Below are 25,843 nucleotides of genomic sequence, written 5' to 3'. Positions count from 1 at the left end.
CAAAAGAAATGAAACGCGTTAAATATAAAGTAAAATATCTCTGCTTGGATATTTATAAAAATTCCACATACTCCTGTTTGAATCCCATGTTTTTCATAAAAAAAAAACAAAAACAAAAAACATAAACAACAAAAAATTATCTTTTTTTTTTAAACTTGATTTGCCTCTTGAAAAGTGTTTTTCCCACAAATTGAGTTGTACAATATTATCCAAAAAAAAAAAAAAATCAACATAAATTGGAATATTTAATCATAATACAGAACATAAAAAAGTGTGTGAAAATTTAACTACAAAAATTAAAAAACTAATTTAATTAAAAACTATAACTACAAAAAATCAAGTAAATAATGTAAAAAAAACAACCTTCAAATTTAAAATAAACATAAATATTCAAGGTAACATAAATATAGAATAGTTCTCTATTACAAAATTCATTATACAAAGTTCCAAATAAAAATTTGAATTTTAGAAATTCCATTAAAAAATTGAAATGTAAAATAATCGAATCAAAAACTAAAACGAAACCAAAAAAATCAAACAAAAAATGAAAAAAACCCCAACAACCTTCAAATATAAAATAAACATAAATATTCAAATTAACGTAAATATAGAATAGTTCTCTTTTACAAAATTCATCATACAAAGTTCCAAATAAAAACTTGAATTTTAGAAATTCCATTAAAAAATTGAAATGTAAAATAACCTAATCAAAAACTAAAACAAAACCAAAAAAAATCAAACAAAATATGAAAAAAAAACAACCTTCAAATATAAAATAAACATAAATATTCAAATTAACGTAAATATAGAATAGATCTTTATTAGAAAATGCACTACACAAAAAAATAAATAAAAAGGTACACTAAATCACAAAAATCAACTTCAAAAATAAAAGCAAAAAATAATTTTTTGAATCTCAAAGAAAAAAATAAAAAGGATGTAAACAATACGAAAAATATTTTTTAAAATCCAATGAGTGAGAGTTCCATCTAAACGATACTATATTATTTTTCTAACATTACGGTGTACCAAAACAACATTTTATTAATGACTGTTTTTTTTTTTTGCAATGTGAGTCACTTGCAGGTGCAGCGCCGCTGGAAAAACAATCCAGACCGTAAACCAGTTCTTATCTTTCACCCCGCCCCCCCAAAATTCAGCCCAAGCCTCACGAGAACACTTTGATTTACTTAAGCCGCTCCTTAAAAAGCGCATAGCACGGAGGTCCGTGCCTTTTACAACAGCTGTACTCTCACACATCTGCAGCGCCGGGGCGACCCTTTCCGATCGTTCGTCAAAATTTATCGCGCTCGTTCCATTTCCGTCGATTAGATCCGACTCCTTACGCAAGTGAGATCCCGGTTCCCCGTATCCGTCAAGTTTAGCGCACCGAAGGGAGCGGGCCGATGTCATAACGTAAAGTCTTCATCAAAAATCCCGTTTTGTCGTAAATCTCTTTTCGAAATCATCGCAAAACTCCACGCGTGTATAAAAATGAATATTTGAACCGTTTTTTTAATCGGTGCGCGTACGCTGGTTTTTCTGGCGCGTTTTGATTTTCTGATTCGAGTGAGAGGGCGGGGGCGAGAAAGGAGAGTGGCTGCTTTTGAAAACGAACATGCCATTTTAGTTCGGGTTCAGCGCCTTCACACACGCGCGCCTTGTTGGGTTTCTTACGGTCGCAACTTAGCGCTCATGTAAAATTTACGAGGATTACGAGGCTTGGCAGGGGAGCGGGCGAGAGTGGTCCGAGTGTTTCGGATCGGGCAAACCTGTGTGAGGGGATAACCGAGACGCCAAACGTATTCATATTCGGTACTTTAGTTTACTTTAGTGCTTGCGGAAAACAGCAAAAAACTACTTGGTCAACTCCAATTCCAAACGTATAGAAGTAAAAATGGAAAAATTAACCTTCTTTCGGATTTTGGGAATGTAGGGTACACTGCGCTTTTATCTGCGCCTTACGGAAAATACGGCAAGCTAATATCATGCAGACCGATGAGAGTGATTCTATTTACCGGTGGTGCTGTCAACCCTGAGACAAGATCACACAATGACGAGTGACAGAACCGGGCGTAAATCCATGACTAAGCCGTTGCACTTAAGTGGTGACTCAACGATTCAATTTAAAGTTGTTTTAGGTTGTAATTTGATAACAGTCGATAACGACAAGCTCCACGCCAACATCGGGAGTCATTCGTGACTTCACGGACCTCAGTTCCTAAGGCGGCATGAAAGGCTTCTTGACGCGCTTTACTTTCAAGGTATCAGAAGGATCAGTGGAGCAGAAGAGCCAGGGCTCGGAAAATAAGCCCGCTGACCTCATCCACTGACTTCATGTCGCTTCGCTCAGCCCGACGCTCATATTTGATCACCTTGAGATGCAGGATAACTTTCAAGCCGCTCGCACCTTTCATCAGCCAAAAAAACCCCCAAAAAAGATTGGAAACAAATAAAGTCAAAGTCGGGGGAGCGAAAATGGCTGACTTTGTTTTATTTCAGTCACTGGTCCTTTATGCGTTCTGTAGATACAAATCGAAACAATTTTGAGTCAAATTTGTTTACAATCATACTTTGCAGTAATTTGACTTTTCCTAGTTGAAGATCGGAAGTGTCTTATTTCCCGCCTTCTTCGAACACAACATACGAGCAATACTTATGTAATAAATAAACACTTTCTTTCGCACTGAAACGTTAAATCTGTTTTTAACAAAACGGGCTAAATGAAATACAAAGCCGAATCGAGGGTCAAAAATTTATGGGTGATCTTCTCCCCATTTTGCGAAATTAATTTAATGTGATATTATTTTCACGTTTATATAGGTGACGCAAATAACTGTATTCAATCTGTTAGCTTGTAGCAGCTACAGCAGCATGTAAACTTTAGTTATTTACTAGCTAAACCATTCCTAGCTAGCTAGCTAAAAGCTAAAATTCAATTCAGCAATAAAAAGTAGCGGTATTGTTAAAGTCTTGAGTGGTAGAATATGAGAAATATTCCTTATAAAACTAAGTTCGTTATTTAATAGTATGCTATACTCTTGTTAGCTAACACTGTTATAGCTTTCACTCTTCTTGTTACATAATGATACACAGGACTACGACATAGTGTATTAGCATCGCACGTAGACGTAACAAACGGTACAACGCAACCCGAGCCAAAGTTCCCATCATGCATTGCGTGAAAAACTACGGGTAACATTAAGTCTCAAAATACACCACAAACATGCTATCATTTTACATGCTAGCACTTCCCATAGAAGTGGGCGGGATTAGATGGAACAAACCAACAAAAATATCGTACCTAAGTTCTTCAGTTTATTTCTCTAGGTTGTTTGAAAGTATTATATAAAACATAATATACAAAATATACATTATATACAACAATTTTATACATATTGGGTGTCAATTATACATAGATTTTCACTATTACTGTTCGTATCCACCGTGAATAGTCAATGCACCCCTGAACAGGCGATAAAAAATTCAATTTTCCAGGTAGGACGCTTAGTTTTTCTAACCTCATCTGAATGTGTGCTTTATACGTTCCCCTCATGACACACATCATGCTTCACAATTGAGCGACGCGTGCTCACCATGTTCCCACACACAAATTGCCTCCCTTTGCCAATCCCAAGTTACACAACAAAACAGCACTTTAGCGTCTCTGAATGTGTTCATTCTGTCAAAAATGCTAATGTACTCTGCGCTCCGCCGTCTTGCGTTACCTGGCTTCTGATCGTCACATAATCGCATGTTCTGAGAAAACGCGTGACCCCGTTTTACGTCACTGAAAAAACACAAAAAAATACTGTACAATAGGGCCATGGTGACTACAGAGCCAATAGCTTACCGAGCTAACCGATTTTACCTGAACCTTGTGATAAATTAATCTACAGTCAAGGATTTCATTCACACATTTTTTTTTTTTTTGGTGGAATCAATCCATCACAAGTCACCAAAAACCCAACTCTGTCCCAAAGCCTCGCCCGAAAAAGAAATATTCGATATTTAATCTTGTGGCATCTTGGTGGAACTATGTTGAAGTGATGAGAGATGCTTCATTTAATCAGGCCGAAGCAATGTCTAACAGAAAACGTTTTTGTCGCCATCCTGTGACAAGAATAGGTAATTACATGCCAATTTTCGCTATTCAAGGCTGGTGGGAGTCCATTATCATTCTGTCATCCAAATACGGTAAATTTCATGTATTTTTTAATGTATTTTATTTTTTTTTACTCATTATCAAGCCATTTAAAGAAGCGAAAATTGCTTGAATACAAATATTTTTGAAAAGTTGAACTAATAAATGATTGAAAGTTTGGATGGTTTTAATAAAGAGTAAAAAATAGTATTGTATTTTTCGGACTATAAACCGCAATTTTTTTCTTATTATTTGAGCCCTGTGGCTTATAATCCAGTGGGGGTTATAATGTATAAAATTATTAAAATCTTGGATTAAGGTTTTTTTTTTTATGTGAGTGTGTATTATTGTATATATGAATCATGTGCAATGTGTTTATATACAGACATTGTTTCTATAAGTGGGCAATGCAATTAGCTTTGAATAAAAATAATAATGAAAAATTTCCATATACCATCTGATGTTATGTTTTGCATCTAACAATCCAGTGTGTGACAAAAATAGATTTTTGCTAAATTTTTGCATTTTATAATCCATAAAATGTGGAAGGTTTGAGCTAGCAAGTTATGTTAACGCTTTCTAAAAAGGGTGTTAGCTGATTGAGCATTTTGACGAATTTTTCAATTCCGAGAAAAAAATTGTATACAACGATGATACCGTATGAAAAACCGCATTCCATTCTTTACCCAGAAAAAGAAAGTAGGAGTCTAACTTCTTCCGTTCTTTAGTAATCACTGTTTAAAAATTAGTCATTTGAGTGACCAAGTTATTTCGGACAAAAGTAGAAAATGAGCTTTTTTGTGACAATTTTTTTTTTAGTAGCATCAAACGTCTCAACGATCTTTCCAGTCGATAAAACAACAAAAACAGTGAAAATATGTTTTTGACTGCAAACTGTCACGAGTGTCATCTATGCATTTATTACATCGAAAAAATTAAAAATAGTTTCAAGGTGTGAAGGGATTTTATTTCTGACTTTAACACTCTTTAGTCAGCTCATCGTTTCATTTATTGCGTCACACACGGCTAAAAAAAACTTTGAAAAAGTGTGTCATCATTTATCAATGAAATAATACCAAAAAAAAAAAATAAAGTAATAATAAAAAAAAAAAACCTAGCTGTCTGCCTGTGAAAAATCCGAAGACGATTTTATTCCGTCGGCTTGGATCAATAGTAAACACCGCGATGAAATTATAATAATTACAGAAAAAAACCTGCCTCTGAAGCATAATTATTTCAAAAGCCTTCGCGTTTGTTTCTGTTGATCGATGGCATCTTATTATTTTTTTTCTCGTCCGGTCTGTTCATCATCCGGCTTTGACATTGAACTCTCTGTTGTATTCTCGACTTGGTGGCGAGCTCACTTGATCAATTAGTCTGCGCCGCCGCATTTCAAAAGGTTTCTCATAACCGCAGAATGTCAAGAACACATTTGAGATTTCACTTTCACTTTTTTTTCCCCCCTCCATTTTAACCAACCTCGTACAAGGTCAAAATTCTTTCTATAGAAAGATCGTGTGGAAACACATATCTGAATAAATCTGTTTTTGGTGCTTAGATTTGGTACATAAAAATGTTGACTATGCCGCTGCCTGTTTTCGGTCTTGTCCTTGCTTTTTATTTTGTGTACCAAAGTTACTGTTGAAAACTCAGAAAATGCACTAATATATATATATATATATATGCTCCAGGAACCACCATTTTGAGAAAAAAAAGAAAAAACACAAAATGAACTATCGCAGTATAATATTCAGTTGTATTCATGCTTCAAAACAGGAAATTTCATGGAAAATAGCGTGAAAAATTACTGCCTTGGACATCGATTAGTGGTTTTCGAGCCTTTTCTTTCTCCCCTGCAAAATAAGCATTTCTACTGAGTGGTTCCCTCCTATTGGCCCATATCATACACGGCAAATTTCCGAATATAGACCTCTACTATTCTTGTCACAATTTGAACTCTGTGGCATCTAGTCCAGTGTGGCTTATTGCAGTGTTTTTTCCCGCCAACAGGGGGCAATCTTCCCTAGTAAAGATATCAGGCATGTTACTGTTGTGTTTGTGCAGTATTCAAACAATTTGACTGTTTGAAATGTGTTTTTTCTGCTCTTATTTCTCAAGTCTAGAATGTCCTCTGCTGAGCACACTAGGACTTAATAGGGTAGTAAGTTGAATAAGTCAAAAAAACATGTCCACAAATGAACACAAATTATGACGTTGGGTCTTTGGAGAATACATAAAACAGATCATATCAGACAAGATTTATTTACATAATTACACATCTGATTTCCTATGGATGTAAATGGCAATTTTGTTCGAATTTAAAATTTCGTCGAAAATTCCCACTTGCATCTAAAACGTGTGCGAAATTCAACGTCGGGCAAGAAGTGATATTTGTGTTTGTTTCCAGGGAGGGGGTAAAGAGCATCAATGAAGAAATATCTGCGCAGGAAGTAGCCCGTGGGCCTGGGCTGGTGTGGCGCGTGGGTTGTTCTTCCGCGCTGATGCTTTTAGCGCAAACCACTTTGACACAACGGGCCAAAGAAACACGGCAACTTTCAAACGCCTTCTTCGCAATAACAATAAGCCACGACAAAGCGCGAGTAAAATCTCGAGCCAAAAGGGCAAAACTTCAACATGCTTTCGCTTTCATGTTGTTATTTCCGATCTGTTTTTTTCCGGGGGTTTGTGACGGATTCAAGGATATCCACGCGTACGCAGTGTGTGTATGTGTGTCAAATGGGGACGGGGAGTAAACACGCAAAAGGTAAAATGATTTGTACCCGTGGGAGTAAGAAATAAATTCAATTTCCAATACGGCGGCTAAATGTAGCCAATCTGTGCCTGCGATGTTGGCCGTAATAGCTCCGATGCCTTCGGGGGCTGAGAATTTAGTGGAGAAAAACAAGCTTCCCTGAGATCTGCTACCTTACTTTTCTCTGGATGCTTGCAAACACTGAATATGAGAGTAGATGACGCTTAGAAAGTACGGTATTTTCGGTACCATGAGGCACAAATAAAAGCTTTTAATTTTCTCAAACACGTCAGAAAATTTCCCGCTGGCATGGGGACATAAGGGAAGAACATGCACAGTAGTGACGTTTAAAAAAATCAGAGAATATTATATAATCCGTGCATTTCATACGCTGGCAGCAATAGACAGGAGAAGATTCCTTAATATACTAACATAAAATACGGTAATATCGATTAGCCAATCAAATATTACGTAGTATGTGCGGCACATATGCTAGCAGCAACAAACTAGGAAATATTACTTACTATGCACAGTATGTTCCCTGGCAGCGATAAACCAATCAGAGAACATTAGGTAATAAGTACGGTACATACGCTGGCAGTGATAAACCAATCAGATAACGTTACATATTACAAAAGTACGTACTTGTTATACGTGCAGTACGTAATCAATCGGATAACGTTACATATCACATAAAGTACGTACGTGTTATACGTGCAGTTTAAATTCTGGCAGCGATAAACCAGAGAACATTAATTAATACGTACAGTACATACGCTGGCAGGGATAAACCAATCGGAGAACATTACGTATTACGTACAGTACACGTGCAGGCAGCAATTACCCAAACAGAGAAAAATACGTAGTACATGCAGTACGTACGCCAGCAGCGATAAACCGCACGGTTTCGCGTGCGGTTTTTAATACGGTATGCCCTATGTTTGGGTTAAGTACGGAACTCATAATCAGTGTTATTTTGCCTTCACGATGACCAAAATCGTTTTTGTTCGACGTACTTTGAAAAGTGCACAATTTGAAGGTTTTTGCACGCGTTGCACGCATTCACTAATTAACACAGGTTTGGATTGCCCGTCATACGAGCAGTTCAAGTTACGAGCGTAGCCGCTGAACGGATTAAGTTCGTAACACGGGGGCCCACTGTACTTTGAAAAGTGCACAATATGAAGGCAATTTCTCCTTACCGGAGTTCTCGTCCACACGCTCCTCCACCGTGTGCTCCTTCTGGTGCACCCACTCACTGTTGCACTTGAAGTAGATCTGCGTGGCCGGCGTGGCCTTGCAGTACAGGTTGACGGGCTTGTTCTTGACGATGTAGGCCTCCTCGGGCTCCATCAGGAACACGGGCAGCGGCTCGGGCGGGTCCGACGGGAAGGTTTCCGGCAGCTCGCTGAGACCGATAAAGTCGTCGTCCACTAGGGGTGAGAGAAGCCAACGGTGAGTTGAAAGATGGTCGGCGCTCAAAGCTATTTGCATTTAAATGGATAAGCTGCAAAGTAAAATAGATTCGACCTTCTGATTTTCGGTGAAAAATACATTACTCGGAAAATGTTTTGGATATTCAGCTTCAGGGTGCAATTTCAGCTCGGATCTTTTTTTTTAACATGCAAAATACTTTTACTCCTGCGGCTAACTCCCTATGTTTTTAACAGCTAAATTCTGTATTGGAAGACGCTAACTTGCTATATTTTAGCTAACACAGCTTTTTTCATACACGCTAATAGTTGTTATTGTTGTGAGCTTATTTACGCAATTATTGGTTAAAAAACAGGTCTTTTTTACAAGCTAACAATAACTGTAGAAACTATATTGTTGGCTAACAACGTTCTTTTCTTGCAAGCTAACTAGCAAAATTCTCAGCTAATAAAGCTCTTTTCCTAAAAGCTAACACTTGCGATATTATTTCCTAAAGTTCTTTTTTTACGAGCTAACATTTGCAATATTCCTATTGGTTAACTTGCTGTTTTCTTAGCTAGCAAAGTTTTTTTTTTCTTACAAGCTAACAAGATTCGAACAATTTTAATATATTCTGAGCGAACAACACTTATTTATTTACCAGTTAACACTTGCTATAATCTCAGAAGCTAACTTGTTATATTTTTGGCACACAAAACTCTTTTGTTATAGATTTTAGATTTTGTTATATTATTCAAAGCTAAATTGGTAACACTTGCTAGCTATATTCTTACAAGCTTTCTTGTTATATTCTTAACAAACAACAATTTTTCTTTAAACCGGCGAACACTTGCTATTATCTCACAAGCTAAATTGCTATGTTCCTGTCAAGCTAATGACAAAGCTTTTTCCTTCCAAGCAAAAACTAGTTATATCCTTCAAAGCTAAGTTTCTATGTTCTTAGACGATAACTCACAATATGCTGATATCTACTATTCTCTCAGAAGCTCACTTTCTATATTCCGGTCAGCTACCAACCAATATTTCAAAATTTTTCAATTAAAGCTTTTAGCGGCTGGAATATATTAAATTTGAAGGCACTAGCCACCAGCTAGCTCGCAAGCTAACATGCTTCCAGGGGGGGGTCACTGAGTAGTGCACTTAATCGCTTAATAGCTAGCTAGCTAACTGCATGCAGTACAGCTAAAAATTATATAATGTGTTATGACGGTGTGTCACAGGTAAAAAAAAAATGCTTTTCAGAGTTCAGAGGTGGACTCACATGAACTGACGTTATAAATTGTCGCTCGGTTTGCGGTTTTGCTCTTTTTGTCTCACCAACACTCACACACACAGACAATCTAAAGACCTGAGGCTCCTGGCCCACTTTGTGCCATTCCTGCAATACTTCTGCAGAGGAAAGATACGCTTCCCTGTAATTACGACCCCCTTTCATCTTTGCGTCTTGAACCGCGTGCGCCGCCGCAATCGCAAACCCGACGCTCACAGCGGCGGCAAAACACCAAAACGCACGAGCCGGCGAGCGCTGAGATTTTCTCCTTTGAAGAGAAGGAGGAAGTCTATTTGTCACCCCTGTTTGTCACCTCCAGAACTGTTCTATTCTTACCGTCAATCTGGTAAGGTATTAATAATTCACCAGGAGGAGACGGGACGCGCAAGGAATCGGGCCTCGGTGGAATGAGGGGGCCGTTTCCAAAACGAGGGTCAGCACGGCCGTTGTTTTTGGCCTAATCCTTTGTTTTCGTCCGGATAATAAAAAGTTTCACGCGGCTTTTTGGGAAGAGCTGAGGAATAGCTTTGGATTCACGATATGGTCCAAGAAAAACCTTCGGAATCTCACCTTTCCGAGTCAACAAAAAAACTGGAGGAATTGGGAACCATGTTCTGGAGCCAAATACGGTCAAAAAGGTATGGATGAAAAAGTTTGGGATTTTTCATTAAAGCTGCCTATCAAAGTTTGTTTTATTTGAACCAACTGAGCAAGTTTGTTTGTATTAATAGACTTTGTCATTTTGGAAATGCTACACGGTTTTTATCAACTTTCACATTTTTAATAAATGGATAAAGGTGAATAGTGTGGGTTCACTGTCAATTTTTTTATGCTTCTTTTTTTGTTCAATGTACACAGAGGAATAATATGTCGAAAATCTTGAAGTTGATTTTTTTTTCTATGAATTTGACCTATTTTTAAATGACCTATTTTTGGAATATTCAAGTTTATTCTGTATTTCATGCTTCAAAATAGCGAATTTCGTGGAAAAAAGCATGAAAAATTTACTTTTTTTTCCCACATTCTGCAATAGGAATTTTGAGTAATCATCCAATCGTATTCTGAAGCCAAAGGACCAAAATATGTTCAATGCCATTTTTCGTTTGGTGTGTCTCCAACTGCGTTGAAATAGTTTTGGGATTTTTCACTTTGTTTTTAATAAATTCAGCAAGTTTGTTAGTATTACTTTTTATCATTTTGAAAATGCTACACTGTAGTTTTTATTCATCTTAGTATTTGTTTTTTTTAAATATGCAGTCCAATAAAATAGGACCATTTGGTGAAACTTTCAATTTGTTCGCTTTTTTTTTCGTTGTGCATAAACACAAAATGTCGAAAACCTAAGGTTGAAATCTTGTTTTGATTTTTTTCGACAATTTTTTTTAACTGTGAAGCCCCATTTTGAGAAAACCGCAAAACAAACTTTGGTAGCGTATTATTCAAGATTTATTCCGCAGTTCACATTTCAAAACAGTGAATTTCATGGAAAATACCGTGAAAAATTAATCGACACTGCTTCGCTGTCTTCGATTACTTTTTCTCGCTAGTCTCTAAAATTTGCGTTTTCACCAAATCGCTCCTTCCTGTTGGACCGTACGGTTGGAAAAAAAAAAGTGTTATATCTTTTACTCTTCTTGTTAACATAACAACGATACTCTGAACTCCGACGTTAACGCTTAGGATCATAGCACATACTCGTAAAAAGCGGTTACGACGCAACCCGGTGCCGGAGTTCCCATCATGCATTGCGTGACAAACTAGGCTGAAAATACACCACAAAAAGGTGTGTTGTGACGTACACGATATGAACGTCCCTTTTAATAATGAACCATTTTATTTCCTTGAAACCCCGCCCCTTCCCTTACTCCGCGGGACTCGCGTGGCACTTTGTCACCTCGAGAATAACCGTAAATGCTTTGCGTTTCCGTCTTTACCACGTTTGGGCATGTCGGCGTGAGCTCAGATTGTTTCGAAAGGGTCTGAACGCTAATCTTTTTTTCTTTCTGCTTTTACTCGCTCGTCGTCAGGGAGTTTATCAGCGCATCGTCCGTGCCCTTGCGTCCCCCACCTCCCTTGTCCTGCGCGGACACGCCGGAGCCTTGATGTCTGACAGCGGTTGCCTCCCGGTTGCCTTTGCGGCGCAGAATAATCTCTCTCTCGGCCAGATATCTCCCTGTGATGTCTCTCTCGCGTTATCTCTGCCTCCATACCTGCCACGGCCCCCCGAGATGATTGCTGGGAAATGAAAAGGCGAGTGAGGCGAGGGGGCGCTTGGCGGGGGGAGCGTGACCGAGGCCGTGCTCACCGGGGGGTGAGGCATCTTGTTTACTTTGCTCTTAATCTGCGGTGAATTACATGCAACCTGAAGTGACCCGAGAACATACCGGAGCCTCTTAGGCAGTCCTTCTGTTTAGCCTTCCTGAACTTGGCCTGTTTAGAGGGGGCGGTTCGGTTTTAAATCAATCAATCCCAAAGACGTATTTATACGTCGCTATAGTTCAGTCATTCAATCCAAGGTACTAATTTCCAGATTTCTTTCTCCAAATAGGGTAAAAAATAGTCATGAAAATACTGTAGCAACTTAGTCACTGGTTTCTGTTTCGACTTCCTGAACTTTGCCTGTTTAGAGGGGGTTCGGTTTTAACTCATTCAATCCCAAAGACGTAGTTATACGTTGTTATGGTTCAGTCATTCAATCCTAGATATTAATTTCCAGATTTTTTTTTTTTTTTTTTTCAAAATATTAGGGTAAAAAATAGTCTTAAACATACTGTAGCAACTTAGTCACTGGTTCCTGTTTAGGCTTCCTGAACTTTGCCTGTTTTAAAGGGGCGGTTCTGTATTAACTCGATAAACCCAAAAGACACATTTATACAGCTTTACAGTCCAGTTATTGAATACTAATTACTAATATCCAGATTACAGTCCAGTCATTGAATACTAATTACTAATATCCAGATTGGTTTTCCAAATCATAGGGTAAAAAATAGTCATGAATATACTGTAGCAACTTAGTCACTGGTTCCTGTTTAGGCTTCCTGAACTTTGCCTGTTTTAAAGGGGGCGGTTCTTTTTTAACTCGATAAACTCAAAGGACGCATCGCTACATACAGTATTTACAGTCCAGTCCCTTAATCCTCAAAAACTAATTTTCAGATTTTTTTTCCCCCCAACCAGTAGGGTAAAAAATAGTCACAAATATAACGTAGCATCTTAGTCACTTGTTGTGTTTAGCCTTAATGAACTTTGCCTATTGTAAGGGGGCGGTTCAAACAGCGATGCAAAAACGCATATTCGAGACGATGTGGAAGAAGGGTCTGGAACAGATTAAGTGCTTTTCCATTCATTTAAATAGAACACATGACCTCAATTTATGAACATTTCCCTTTACAAATGAGCACACGGACCTAATCAAGTTTGTAACGAGGTTCCAACGTATATAAAACCCGACAGGACCTCTGACCGTTTTAGAATTATCCGCGAGTTGACGCATTCTCCAATTTCATCTGTTGCATTTACAGACGTGGAGCCCGGCTCACTTCTCGGTCCTCAGTCCGCCCACGTGCACAGCCGGGAGACCCTGACCCCGAAAAAAAAAAGGCGAGAGACGGAAACTCATTAAAAATCGTGTTAGCCGTCTTTCACCCGCCATTGCCATTATCTCCACATCGCTCTCACTCGCTCCTGGCGTCTTCGCCGAGTGGAGCTGCGAAGCGGCAGAGATCTGAAGGCGCCCATGAAAGGGCTAAGTGCCAAACTTGCCTACAGATATTCTAATTCATCAACTTCCTCGCAGAGAGAATTTTTACCGACGGACATGAATGGAAGCCATCCTCGAAAATACGGGGAAGGGGGGAAAAAAAACACCTGCGTGATACTATTTGTTATAAAGCTAATTGATCAAATGCTAAATGCTAATGTGCAACCTGTTAAGTAAATACTGGAGGCAAACGTGAGATTATATCATTTTTATTGGCCCAAAGACAATGCTCTGAAGAAAATTATTTTCCCCAGCAAATCCCAAGCTATTATTGAAATCAATAGTAGGCGCTCGAAATTAAGCTAGCTGTCTAAATACACAGCTAGCTTAATTCCGTATTCTCGAACACACCCAGAAATACAGCGGTAAAATCTAAAAAGTTTGGAAACACCTAATTCAAATGGTCTTAAGTGGTCAAAAATTTCGAGTAATTAATTCTTGAAAATCTGAAAATCATTTGAGGTTGTAATGCATTATCTACACCATGAAGCTAGCTAAATAAATACCAGGATGTGCAAAGCTGACATTTGTTGGATGCTACCAAATAGTTCCTACTTTGAATAATGTAAATTATTAAACATAATCTGTTTTGTTTAACTCAGTGCCACTGACGACTTTTGACATCCATTTTCTATGCATATTTCCCATTACAAATGGCTTTGGAAGTCAAAACTCTATGTATAAATTAATTACCTTTTTTGTTGTTTACCAAAAAAAAAAAAATCATATCAATATTTCCTTATAATGATGATAATTCAGGATTTTGAATTGAATTAGGTTGTGGTACTGCTGACGGAAGCAGAGAATCCAAAGTTCGATTCTGATTGGAAGAAGTTATTCCACATCATATATTTAATTGTGTGGTGTAAAGTTTTTCTATTTGTTATATCTACAGAGAACCATCTTTACATGCCATGCTAATTTATGCTAAAGAATGTCAGGATGGCGCCATTCTAGTTTCACCCTCACAAAGTATTTTCACCATTTTTGGGTCATGTTCTTCCACATCATTCTAATAGTATTTTGGCAATGAATGGCACGCTCCTGATAGGGTGAAAAATATGAAATTGTTTTTAAACTGACATGCTGCGTTACCGTTTGGGTGAAATTTCAGCTCCCTGGTGTCTTGTTTCAATGCTTTGCTTTTGATGTGAAATACTGATGAAATGATTGAGCCGAAATTCTTCACAAGGGTTACCATTTTTTGCTCTCACTTTCGCACCAACCAAGTTAGCCTGGAATGAATGTCACCAAATGGTAAATTAGCGTTGCGCGTTCAAATTCTATTTATTCTTTTTCAGCTGGTGATTTGTTATGTACAAGCCCATTTCTCGCTTTGTTTCGTGTTTATTTTCCATATAAAAACCAGAGATGAAAAGAAGACCACTTCCAAGCATCAATAAGGCATTTGAAAGTCATTTCCTGCTATTTGGCCCCGTTTTGTTTCACACGCCCGTTCTGCCTGATTAAAATGCTGTATGGATTCTTCTACTAAGTATTTATAATTATGTGGCTTGATTTTCATCTCTGCGCTGCTAAATTGTCTTTATATTGAGGCTTTAAAATTTTAATGGAACGTGTCCTCGCAGCACTTTTTTTTTTTTATACTCCAATTGTATTACGCTTCATAATTAGGGTGAGTTTTGCTAATTCCCACTGGAACTCATATTAGGTAATAATTTAAGAGGCAAAGGGAATATTTGTTCAAACGGATAATGGAGGTTGGATTTGCTGCCATTTTTGAAGATGGGAGCGATTAATAACACGCCGCCCTTAAATGAGTTTGTCCTTCCGCCTTGTTAGGGAAAGAATGAGTTTGAACACGGAATTCGAGAGAGCCCGGTCCACCACGTGGGAGTGGATAAGAGCTTTGGGAACTGATTTTGGCAGCGGCGCCGGGTTGTTGCGTCCCCGAGCAGCGGGAGTGGAGCGCTAATAAAAGGACGACAGCGTGGACACGGGCGAATCAAAGCCAAATCCTGGCTCCCGACGCCGCATCATTACGTATTAAAGCGCGCTCTCGGGCGGAGGAGATGGAAGAAGACGAGAGATTGGAACGATGAGATTCGGATTGATCTCAAAAAAGAACAGAAACCAGTACGGCAATATGAACAAATTGCATGGAGACGGGTGCTGTAACGATACTCGCGGCAGATATTCTTTATCCTCTGCATGGAACAGCTAATATTACAAAGCTTTTTTGTGTTACACCGTAAAAAAAATCACATTTACTCAAAATATATAGAATATATAATATATAGATATATAGAAAAAATAGTCAATGTTCAATGACTTTTTTACACACCAATATGAGTAGAATTTAAGTACCGTTTTATTTTTTTGCGGTAAATGGGACGGAAAAACCTCTGCGAAATTTCCGTGTGATGGAAATTTTGAACATCTGTCTTAAGAACACACACACACTACCTTAATTATCCATTTAAAGGTAATTAACCCATATATATATATATATATATATATATATATATATATATATATATATATATTTATTTTTTTTTTTTTTTTTTTGAGTTTATGAACATTTTAAAGGTGTAAACAGTACAATTAAAAAGTACATACCAAAATTAATTAATTTCGTTTTTTTTATATTCAAAGCCCACTCATATTAAACGGATAGTTATTAAAGTCCATATTTAATTAATATTTACTTGCTACAAAGAAGTAAAATTTAATTAATAATATTGCTTGTACTCTGTTGCCTCATTTTGTTTAAGGCCAATAACTTTTTTTTAGTTACTTTGTTTGCAATGATTTTGCAGTTTTTTGTATGAACAGTAAATTAAATAAAAAAAATCAATATATTATTAATATTGTATTCAAATAAACACATAACACACAAAAATTTTAAACATGTTGAAAATTTCCATTGCACAGAAATTTCCCGGAAATTTTTCTGTCCCCAATAACTGTGGGAAATGATGAAACACTTTACTCATATTATACTCATATTGGTCTGAAAAAAACAGTAATATTGAAAAGCTTATTTTTTTACAGTATGTATTACATTTTTTTGTAATTTTACCGTCGAATACCAGCCTAAAAAAATCAATTCTAAGTTGGGCTCGAGTCTGTGTTTTACTGCCCCCGGATGACCTTTAACATAACCGTTTCGCAATAACGTCATCGTCCATTATGCACTTTTTAAAACTCAAAACATGTCGGCTTGCCTGGCGGTAACAGAGCTCTTTTATTTTTCATGAAACGGGCCGAGGATTTAAAAATGTTTTGAGAGGTCTCTTTGTGAGTGAACCGGAGGGAAAAAAAAAAAAAAAATGTAAAAAGAATAACGTTTTTGAGGCTGCCGGAAGATCATTAGCTAGCACGACGGTCACCCGTGCAGATCGTGAGGGCAGTAGCATTCAAATGAGTGCATAAAATCGCAGCAATGGAAAACTGATTGACATTCATTTCATTTGGCGCGGCCTAATGAGACTCGACGCAAGACTTCCTTTTGCTTTGGAGTCAAATAAAACTCCATTTTGATTGACGCTAAAAGTCTGGTAGAACATTATGTTTATAGCTGTGCCTCTAGTTTGACGTAAACGCTATCACACTGACAGCAGCTACATAACGAGCGCAATCTTGTTGGAGCTGAACGTTTCAAAAATATTCGCCAGGATTGAATTTTCAAGTTTTTTAAGCATTGTATAAACAGTATACTTTGGTTTGTTGTTCTTCACATGCATTGTATCAGCTCAATTATTTTATTATTATTATAGAAGTCCACACTTACGGACTATAAATAAGATTATTAAATATAAAAATCGATAGATAGCTTTTATTGTCATTACACCTGCAGTAAAAGGCGACGAAATTTGACTAAACGAGCTCGAACCGTCCAAGAGATGAGGTTGCATGCGGGGGGTGCTGGAGGGGAAAAAAAGCCCCAAACAATGAGGGCGTGGCTCTAAAAAAATCCAAGCACAAACAAAACAAAAGAAAAAACTGTAAAGCTATCTCGTACGACATGTAGCTGACTGGGAGAGTTGGGCTCCAGATAACAGTTGTTTTAGGAGCAGGCCGACAAACGATGTGGTCGGCCTTGAGTCAATCGCATGAGAATCTGAAAGGGGCTTCAATTAGCTGAATTAGCAAGCAGTTACTTTGAGGAAACAGCCTCCAAGCTGCGGAAAATAATTTAAGCATTCAGGCGGTATTTTGACCGATCTTGTTCATTTTCTCCCCATCATTTTCGCATGATCTTAGCCAAGGAATGTCACACTGTCGCTAGTGTGATAACAAAGTGGACATGCAATGCTAAACTTTGAGATATCGTCACCATCCGGGTGAAATTTCAGCTCCCCAGTGTATTCACATTTATATATAGTATACTCTACACGCTCAATACATATTACACAAGATCACTTAGAGAACACAACACGCATTATATACAGTATATAGGGCAATACACATACCTTTACACATGCAAATACATACTTATGTTTTATGAATACATGAATTCCATGTTTGACTCATAAATGTGCTCCCCACTATATACTGTACAAGCACTTTCCATCATAAATCCAATGTTGGCTCTATTACCGTCTTGCTGCATCTATACTGGAGGGTGAGATATTTGTGGGGGTGTTTTTTCACAGATCATATATATTCTATTGTGAGAGAGAGTGTGTGTGTGTGTGTGTGTGTGAGAGAGTGTCTTGTGATAACAGAGTCTGAATGTCAGCGCTGTGACACCCCCGTGCCAGATAAGCTCTCCATATATCCCGCACGTCCTCAAGCAGATTTACTGCGCCGAAGAAGACGGAGGATGAGTGGGGAGTGTGGACCGCCGACATAAATTTGCCCGCCTTCGCGTCAGAGATTTGGGCTCAATTCCCAGCGAGTCGCGGACGCCGGTTCGAGTGTTTACTTATTTTACGGTGCTTTTTGGTGAAAGGCTGAAATTGCTGATGTTTGGCGTGGTTTGTAACATCCTAAAACGAGTTGCAAAGATCTTTGCGTTACGGGGAGATGCTAGGTTTAGTCCGGGTTGGTAGTGGAGATCAACAATTTCTAAACGTAGGGTAGGACTGTGAATTTGCGGAAAATAATCACACTTCTATTTAAGTTCTTAACCCTTGTTAAAGAACAGGTGTAATGTAAAAGTCATTTCAGATCATAAACATTCATCCGCATCATAAAGCTGACTAAGAAAATATCAATGTGTTACCTGATCAAATATGTAGAAATTTTTTTAACCAATACACCAAACATATATATATATTTGTATGTAAATCAAGTTTTTAACCCATATTGATGCACAGCTGTGATATACACCAATTATATAATGACATTACTCCTAAAAATGCACCACTGTGAATTGAAAGTCTTTCCAGGTCATCCACATCAAAAAGATGACTAAGATGCTAATATGTCTGAATTCTGCACAAAAAAAATATTTAAGAAGAAATTCTTTATATTGAATAAGAGATTCTTTATAACGCACAGCTGTGAACTGAAAAACTCACGCGGTATTCGGACCATTTTGGGTCATTTTCTTGTACATTATTTGGACCATTTTGGGTCATTTTCTTGTACATCATTCTTACAGTATTTTTAGCCAAGATATCGCACACTCCTGCTAGTGTGATAACCATTTGGTCGTGCCATGTTGAACTTTGACATGTTGTCACCATCTGGGTGAAATTTCAGCTGCATGCTGTCTTATTTCAATGCTTTCCTTTGATGTGAAATGCCTTAGAAGTAAATTACATATATATATGTATGAATGTGTATGTATATTATATATATATATATATGGGCGTGCATCGGTTACTCGTGTGTTTATTTTAGGGGTGCGGTCGGCGGCAGGGCTTGGTCCCAATTCCCCCGTGAATTGTGTTGGTTTACTGTAAAAGAAAACAGAGCAAGCGGCTGGGTGGTTAAGTAGACAACAGGGGGGCTTTACCAGGCAATGTTTTGATATGCGGCGACGGAGAAGAGCGCGAGCTGCTTTACAGCTGAGTGGTCAAGCAGAATAATAAACCACTCACCTGTCATGTCAAGTGAAGCGGCATAAATCGACTGTCAATCAACCCCGACTATAAATTGGCTGCCGCCACACCTCCCCATTATATTGAGTGAACCTAAATCAATGCTAACGACTTTCCGCCGGTCGATGCTTGTTAGTATTGGATTAAGTAAAGACCCGTTCATCCTCGGCTAGCGTCGATCGATAAGCGCGCCCGTTGTCTTTAACGCCGGGAAGAAAGTAAATAAGCGGCGGCTTACTTCCCTTCTAATGTCTATTCGCGGCTGAGTGCCTCATATTCGCAAATGCGTGTCGCCGCGTTATCCGCCGGGCCGCCGCTAATGCTCGGCTGCGATTTATTGATTCCCGAGAGGTGCCCGTGACCCCGTCGGGAAACCCCACCCCCGCTCCTGGACCCCGCCCCTATCCTCTCGCCTGTTCATATTTCCTCCCCGAGGGAGAAGTCGGCCATTTCAAGACAAACAATAGGACGTGCTTTTGTGTTACCTGTCTAACGGGGTGAACGTTCTACTTGCTTCAAACACGGGACCAATCTTATCTCATTCAATCCCAAAGACGTATTTTTACGTTTAAGAGTCCGTGAAATGGTTGGTACCAAATGCGTAATCAATTACTTTAGTATTTAACTAATTACTTGAGCATTTTTCACCAATTCGATCTGCCTTCGAAAGGGTCATAACCGTCATAATAACGTTTTTGACAAAACTAGCCCAAGTGTCGAAAAATAAAAGAATTAATGGTCGCTTATAAATCCGTGATTCTTGTAAATGATTTTCCATTTTCCGCCAAGTTATCCTACCAAATAAAAAATGTGTTTTCAGCAGAAAAAAGCGAGGTATCAGCTGAACTATAATATAAATACACCCTCATAAAATACACGCGGGAATACGCAGCCAAGCAATGGAAGAAAAGCAAGCAATAATTAGGACCTTTACAACCAATTTCAAACCGCAGGCTCATCTCTGTGGCTTATTTTCAACTCATCCAGCGTAGCCACTGCTTCTCGCGCCGCCGTCATGGCCGCCGCTCGCATGTAACCGCTGATCATCGTCCCTGACCTTGACTCCGCCCTGTCTGCCAGCTTCGCGCCAGGCCTTGGCCGCTGTCTGGTCCTTCGAGAAACGTCCCGGAGCCAGGAGGAGCAAGGTCAGAGCGCCACGCCAATCAAAATCCTTCCGATGTCCTCGAAGTGGTAAAAGACTATCTCAATAAACTAAACGTTGGAATAATTGTACATAAGTTATCCCATTTTTACATTTATAGCAGTATTACCTAATTTGGAACGAGTGAGCAGAGACACCGTGACCTAACTACAGGACAGAACGGTCTGTGGGTGGTCGTTATGTTCTCGGACAAGAAGATAGTTATCAGTTCATACAGTGACTACTGAGTATAGTATAGTATAGTATAGTATACTATAGTATAGTATAGTATAGTATAGTATAGTATAGTATAGTATACAGTACACACACACCACTATTGTATGTTGATTGTGTTCCCCCCAAAACCTTTTAGGGCGGCGCCGTTTTATAACTCGGGCTACGCAAATGCAGTGGTACCCCCTGGGGGTACTTGAAGGAACTCCAGGGGGTACTCGAGATTTTCAAACAAACATCTTGAATTTGACACCTGTGTTCTAGGTTGACGGAACCTGACACAAAATTTCTGGCGGCAATGAAAAGGATTATCCGAACGATTGAAGTATGAGCGAAGGAGACGGTTTGAACCTGAAAGCGTTTTCTCGTTTCCTGCGGGAGTGGTTTAGTGGAAACTCCACTCTTCATTGGACCCCCCAAAAAAAAAGATGTAGATTAAAATCGTATTTCATGTTTTGATCCATTCCCCTCCATCATATTTTCCGCCGGCTCTCCGGCAATTAGGAGCTTTGGCTCCGGCGTCTTGGGGTCCTCCCTTTATTCCCTCTCGGATGAAAAGCTATTTTGGTGCCTGATTGGAGAATGATGCCGCTACTTAGCGAGTCGCTCCGTCAGTGCAAATGTACGGACGGGGGGGTGAGATGGGTTAAAAAAAAAAAAAAGGGATGGAAGAGGAGGGGGAAAAAGCTGGAAAGGAGTAGCGGCTCCCCGGGGCGCTGTAGCTGTGATGGGTGAGCTGTCAAACGGCCCATTGTCCAAATTACCCAGCAAGCACCGTGTCACCACCCGGGACTAATTTACGGTACTCTGCGAGTGGAGTCGGTGGGAGAACGGAGGAGAGGATGTAGGTGACGAGGCGCCTTCCTCACGACGAGAATTCTACGACGGGAAAATGCTATTTTTCAAGCTTACGTGAGATTAAAAGATGTGGAATGACGTTGGTACAAAAGGGTTCTATGTTACGGAAAATGTGGAATGATGTGGAATCATTTTGATTGCCGTTGACTGCCACTTAACGGTCGGAGCTCCGACCGCCGGCACCAACCGGTGAACCGTACAAGTGTGGACTTTGATGCTGTGACTGTACTTTGCTTAATTGGCAAGGAACAGCGGGTATCCGCATTCTGGCACCGGTCGCTGGGCGAATGGAAAACCAGCCCGATTTAAAGCGCCGCGTCATTATTTTGATAATAAACCGTCTGGTGCTATGGAGAATAACAGCTCCGTCACTCGCACGGTCAATTTGGATCTTATAGAATTGGCCGACTGGCTCAGAAATTTGCACTGGCTTGAATAGCGAATTTTATGACGCCCAACTAAATATTCCCTATAAAACACTTTCAAAATTGTCGGTTGTTCTTAATGTGAGCTGCATATATATATTAGTATACATAGTATACATACATACATGTTGTATACATACACACATACACACATATATATATATATATATATATATATATATATATATATATATAAGTATACATACACATATATATTAGTATACATAGTATACATACATACATGTAGTATACATACATATAAACATAGTATACATACATATATACATAGTATACATACATATATACATAGCATAATATATACAGTATTTATATATATGTGTGTATACCAGATTTACACCTCACAAACATTTATAGAAAATTTTATTCAATTTATACTTTTATTTTTACATTGTTAATACTATATTTTTAAGCACAGCCATATAGGGCACAGGGCTCAAATCATGAGTAAAAAGTAGCGGCCGAAAAATGAGGTATTTGTGTTAACTTCAATTTCTTTTATATTACTCTGAAGAAGGTGAAAGAAAAAACGCTAAAACATGTCAGATTAGAACGTCTTAGAAATTTTAAGATTTTAACGTTTTTTACTTTGGAATTTTTAAGTTTTTTACTCGTGTCTGATAAAGAAGAAAACAACAAAGGGCTATTTTAGATTCAATTACGAATGTATTCAAGGCTCTTCAATAAAGCAATCAAGTCAACTCGTGAAATATATTTTTTAAAATGTAATCATTTTGTTTGGCTTGCAAAAAGTTTGAGAAGCTCCGATCTGATTCTTCAAAGTTCGTCACAATTCCAATAAATACCCCGATGAATTTACACAAAAACCATTCCTCAGCTTTCCGCATCCTGCGATCAGTTTTGCAAAATCCGTCCACCCGCCGAGGGCTGATGAAGTCAATTTAATTTAAGTTAATTTAATTTACCCCAAATTACCGATCCCTTTTTCTGGGTCAAACGACAACATGAGGCCCGATAAGTGGCAGAGTTTCTTTGGGGCGTTTCTTTCTCTGGAGCGAGCTCCAAATCCGTTCTGACACTCGGCTCCGCCCACTCCACCCTCCGTTGCTGGATGACCTCATGTACTTTTTTTTTTTTTTCCCCGCGCGTGAGCGATGCCAAAGGCTCGGTCGTCACGTCCTATTTGGTGACATATTAATCATTGCGTAATAATATATAACTCGTGTGTAGCACGCAGAAGGAATAATTTTCACACAAGGCAGCCGAGCTTCGGAAAATGAAGGATGACAGCCATTCATTTCCTTAAATGTTAAAAGCCGCTCCTTTACATTCTATTTCATGTTTTTAATGCCGGTCATTGAAAAAAAAGAAAAGAAAAAAAAACGTGAACCAATTTTGAGCATTTGAGCGACCGTTTGACATGTCAGTGTTTTTTTTTCCCCATATTTTCCATATCATTCCCATAAAAAAATGGACATCAATGGCGTTTCTTGCTCAAGTTTGCAATAACAAGAATAATGATGCATAATATAGTGTTTTTTTCCACATATTTGCGATAAATGACTATTAAATAATGATGCATAATACATCGTTTTTTTCCCCATATTTTCCATATCATTCCCATAAAAAAAGATTGACATCAATGGCGTTTCCTGCGCAATATATTTATTTATCATTATGTAGCATCATTTATTAGTAGTATTTATCACAAATAAATAATAATAATAAATATGATGAGAAAGTGTTAATAATGGCTGTCGCCATCCAATATTTTTAGAATCGAGAACTTAATAATATCAGTTTGTTTTCATGTATAACAAAAATAAATAAATAATTGGTGTTGAGATCCTGACTTTTTAATTTTTTGAAATAATTTTCGATTAATTCAGTGGTCGATTATTCTGTCAATGAATCGAATTATCGAAAATTTATTTTGCAGGAAAAACAATTCTAACCATTTATTCTTGTTTAGTTGATATTCATTTATTTTAAAAAATCAACTAAAAAAATTGCCAATATTTTTAAACCGATTCTACCATTGCCGTCAAAAATAAATCAGTTTGTTTTTATGAAAAACTACAAAAATGAAGGAATAATTACTGTTGAGAAACTGAGAAAGTTTTAATTAAAAAAAAAAGGTCTTGCCTCTAACAGGTTTTCGATTAATTATATAATCGATTTGTTGTCGATTAACCGATTAATTTTGACAGCTCTGAAGTTTACATTACCGTGTATTTTTATAATGTACAATATTATAGAACACAATTTTGCAAGTTTCCCTTCATCTCAATCGGCGGAAACTGACGTGAGTTACACGCATTTTTGCATTACGCTCAAATAACAAATTCAACTCTTATCTCAAAGCGCCACCGTACACGGAAACAGACAGATCGGAAGGGGAAAAAAAAAAATCATATAAAGCCGCTAAATCGTGATTTGGCACTTGGACCCGCAGCCGAGTAATACATCACTATAAAAATTTGTTCCACAGTCGTGTCACATTTCTCTCCGGTCCTCGGTGGACATAATGTGCCAAAAAGCGCTGGTATACAAGTACATTTGTGTGTGTGTGTGTGTTAATATATTTGAGCATGTGCGTGTGTGTCTGTACAGAGCATGTGTGATGGCTGAATTCATGTGACAAGGTAGATGTAATGCAGATTCATAAATCTTAGCCTCAGGATCAGTAGATGGGGAGAGGAGGTGATATATGAGAGGCCTCACAAGAACACACGCACATAATATATACACACACACAAACACACACATCTCCAACTCTAATGGCGCTGATAATAAAAACAAGACTCCGGCCGCAATAGGGCCTAATAGACGTGAACTGTAGATCTGGCCCTCAGGCTTATGATGTATATAAATACGCACCCACAAATACGCACTCACTCACGTAAACTTTTTCTCACACACACCCTGACACGCATGCTAATAAACACTCTTATGAACGCTCACATTCAGATACAGACTCAAGTATTCTCTCGCTGTCAGTTAAATTCTTAAAATCATCTCCCACACACTCTCACTTTCACACACTCTCATATTTGCTCTCTCATAAACACACGCTCAAAGATTCACGCACAGCACTAACACACACATGTTCTCTCACAGGAGATCTCTCACAAACTAACACGGAATAAATCACTCATGAAACTTGTTTTCAGACTCACACTTGCTCTCACACATACAATTACAATTAACACACACACGTTGAGAGACATACACATACAACTCACAAAGCTCACACAAAAAACCACACTCATACTTCATGATTCATACTCTCACATTCTCTCAAACCACAAGTACAAAATTCCCTCATGAATCTCACTCCCAAATGCACTCTCACTTTAATACGCTCTTAAATTTGCTCTCTCATAAACACACGCTCAAAGATTCACAAATAGCACTAATGCACTCACATGTTCTCTCACACATGATCTCTCATAAACTAAGTTCGAAATACAGCACTCATGAAACTCATTTTCAGACTCACCCTTGCTCTCACACATACAATTACAATTAACACACACACGTATGAAAAACGTACGCACACAACTCACAAAGCTCACACAAAAAACCACACCCACACTTCATGATTCATACTCTCACAATCAAAAACACACACCAAACCAAATCCAAAATTCCCTCATGAATCTCACAAACATACTCTCACATTTCTAAACACAAACACAAATTAACAAGCACAGAGTAAAACAACACACACACACACACATCACAATTTCTCACGCATACATTATTTGCACTCTCTCGTGCATAAAAACAAACATTTAAAATCTTCCTCACATTGTGCCAAACACACTCA

At 38.3% G+C, this 25,843-nt stretch overlaps 1 protein-coding gene across 4 annotated transcripts in view; it reads right to left on the bottom strand.

Annotated features, from left to right (window-relative positions):
* unc5cb (unc-5 netrin receptor Cb) overlaps positions 1 to 25,843 on the bottom strand; it is a 155,884-nt gene that overhangs the window by 51,101 nt on the left and 78,940 nt on the right. For all 4 annotated transcript variants that reach the window (XM_088435596.1, XM_088435597.1, XM_088435599.1 and 1 more), the window contains exon 2: positions 8,099 to 8,329. In XM_088435596.1, the coding sequence (XP_088291722.1) occupies positions 8,099 to 8,329 (231 nt within the window). The remainder of the gene's footprint in view (positions 1 to 8,098; positions 8,330 to 25,843) is intronic.

Source organism: Hippichthys cyanospilos, chromosome 15 (genome assembly GCF_059441005.1).
Source record: "Hippichthys cyanospilos isolate Australia breed blue-spotted pipefish chromosome 15, RoL_Hcya_1.0, whole genome shotgun sequence".
In the NCBI taxonomy this organism is placed as follows: Eukaryota; Metazoa; Chordata; class Actinopteri; order Syngnathiformes; family Syngnathidae; genus Hippichthys; species Hippichthys cyanospilos.
Note: the sequence above shows the minus strand (reverse complement) of the source record. Positions and strands in the feature narration are given on the sequence as shown.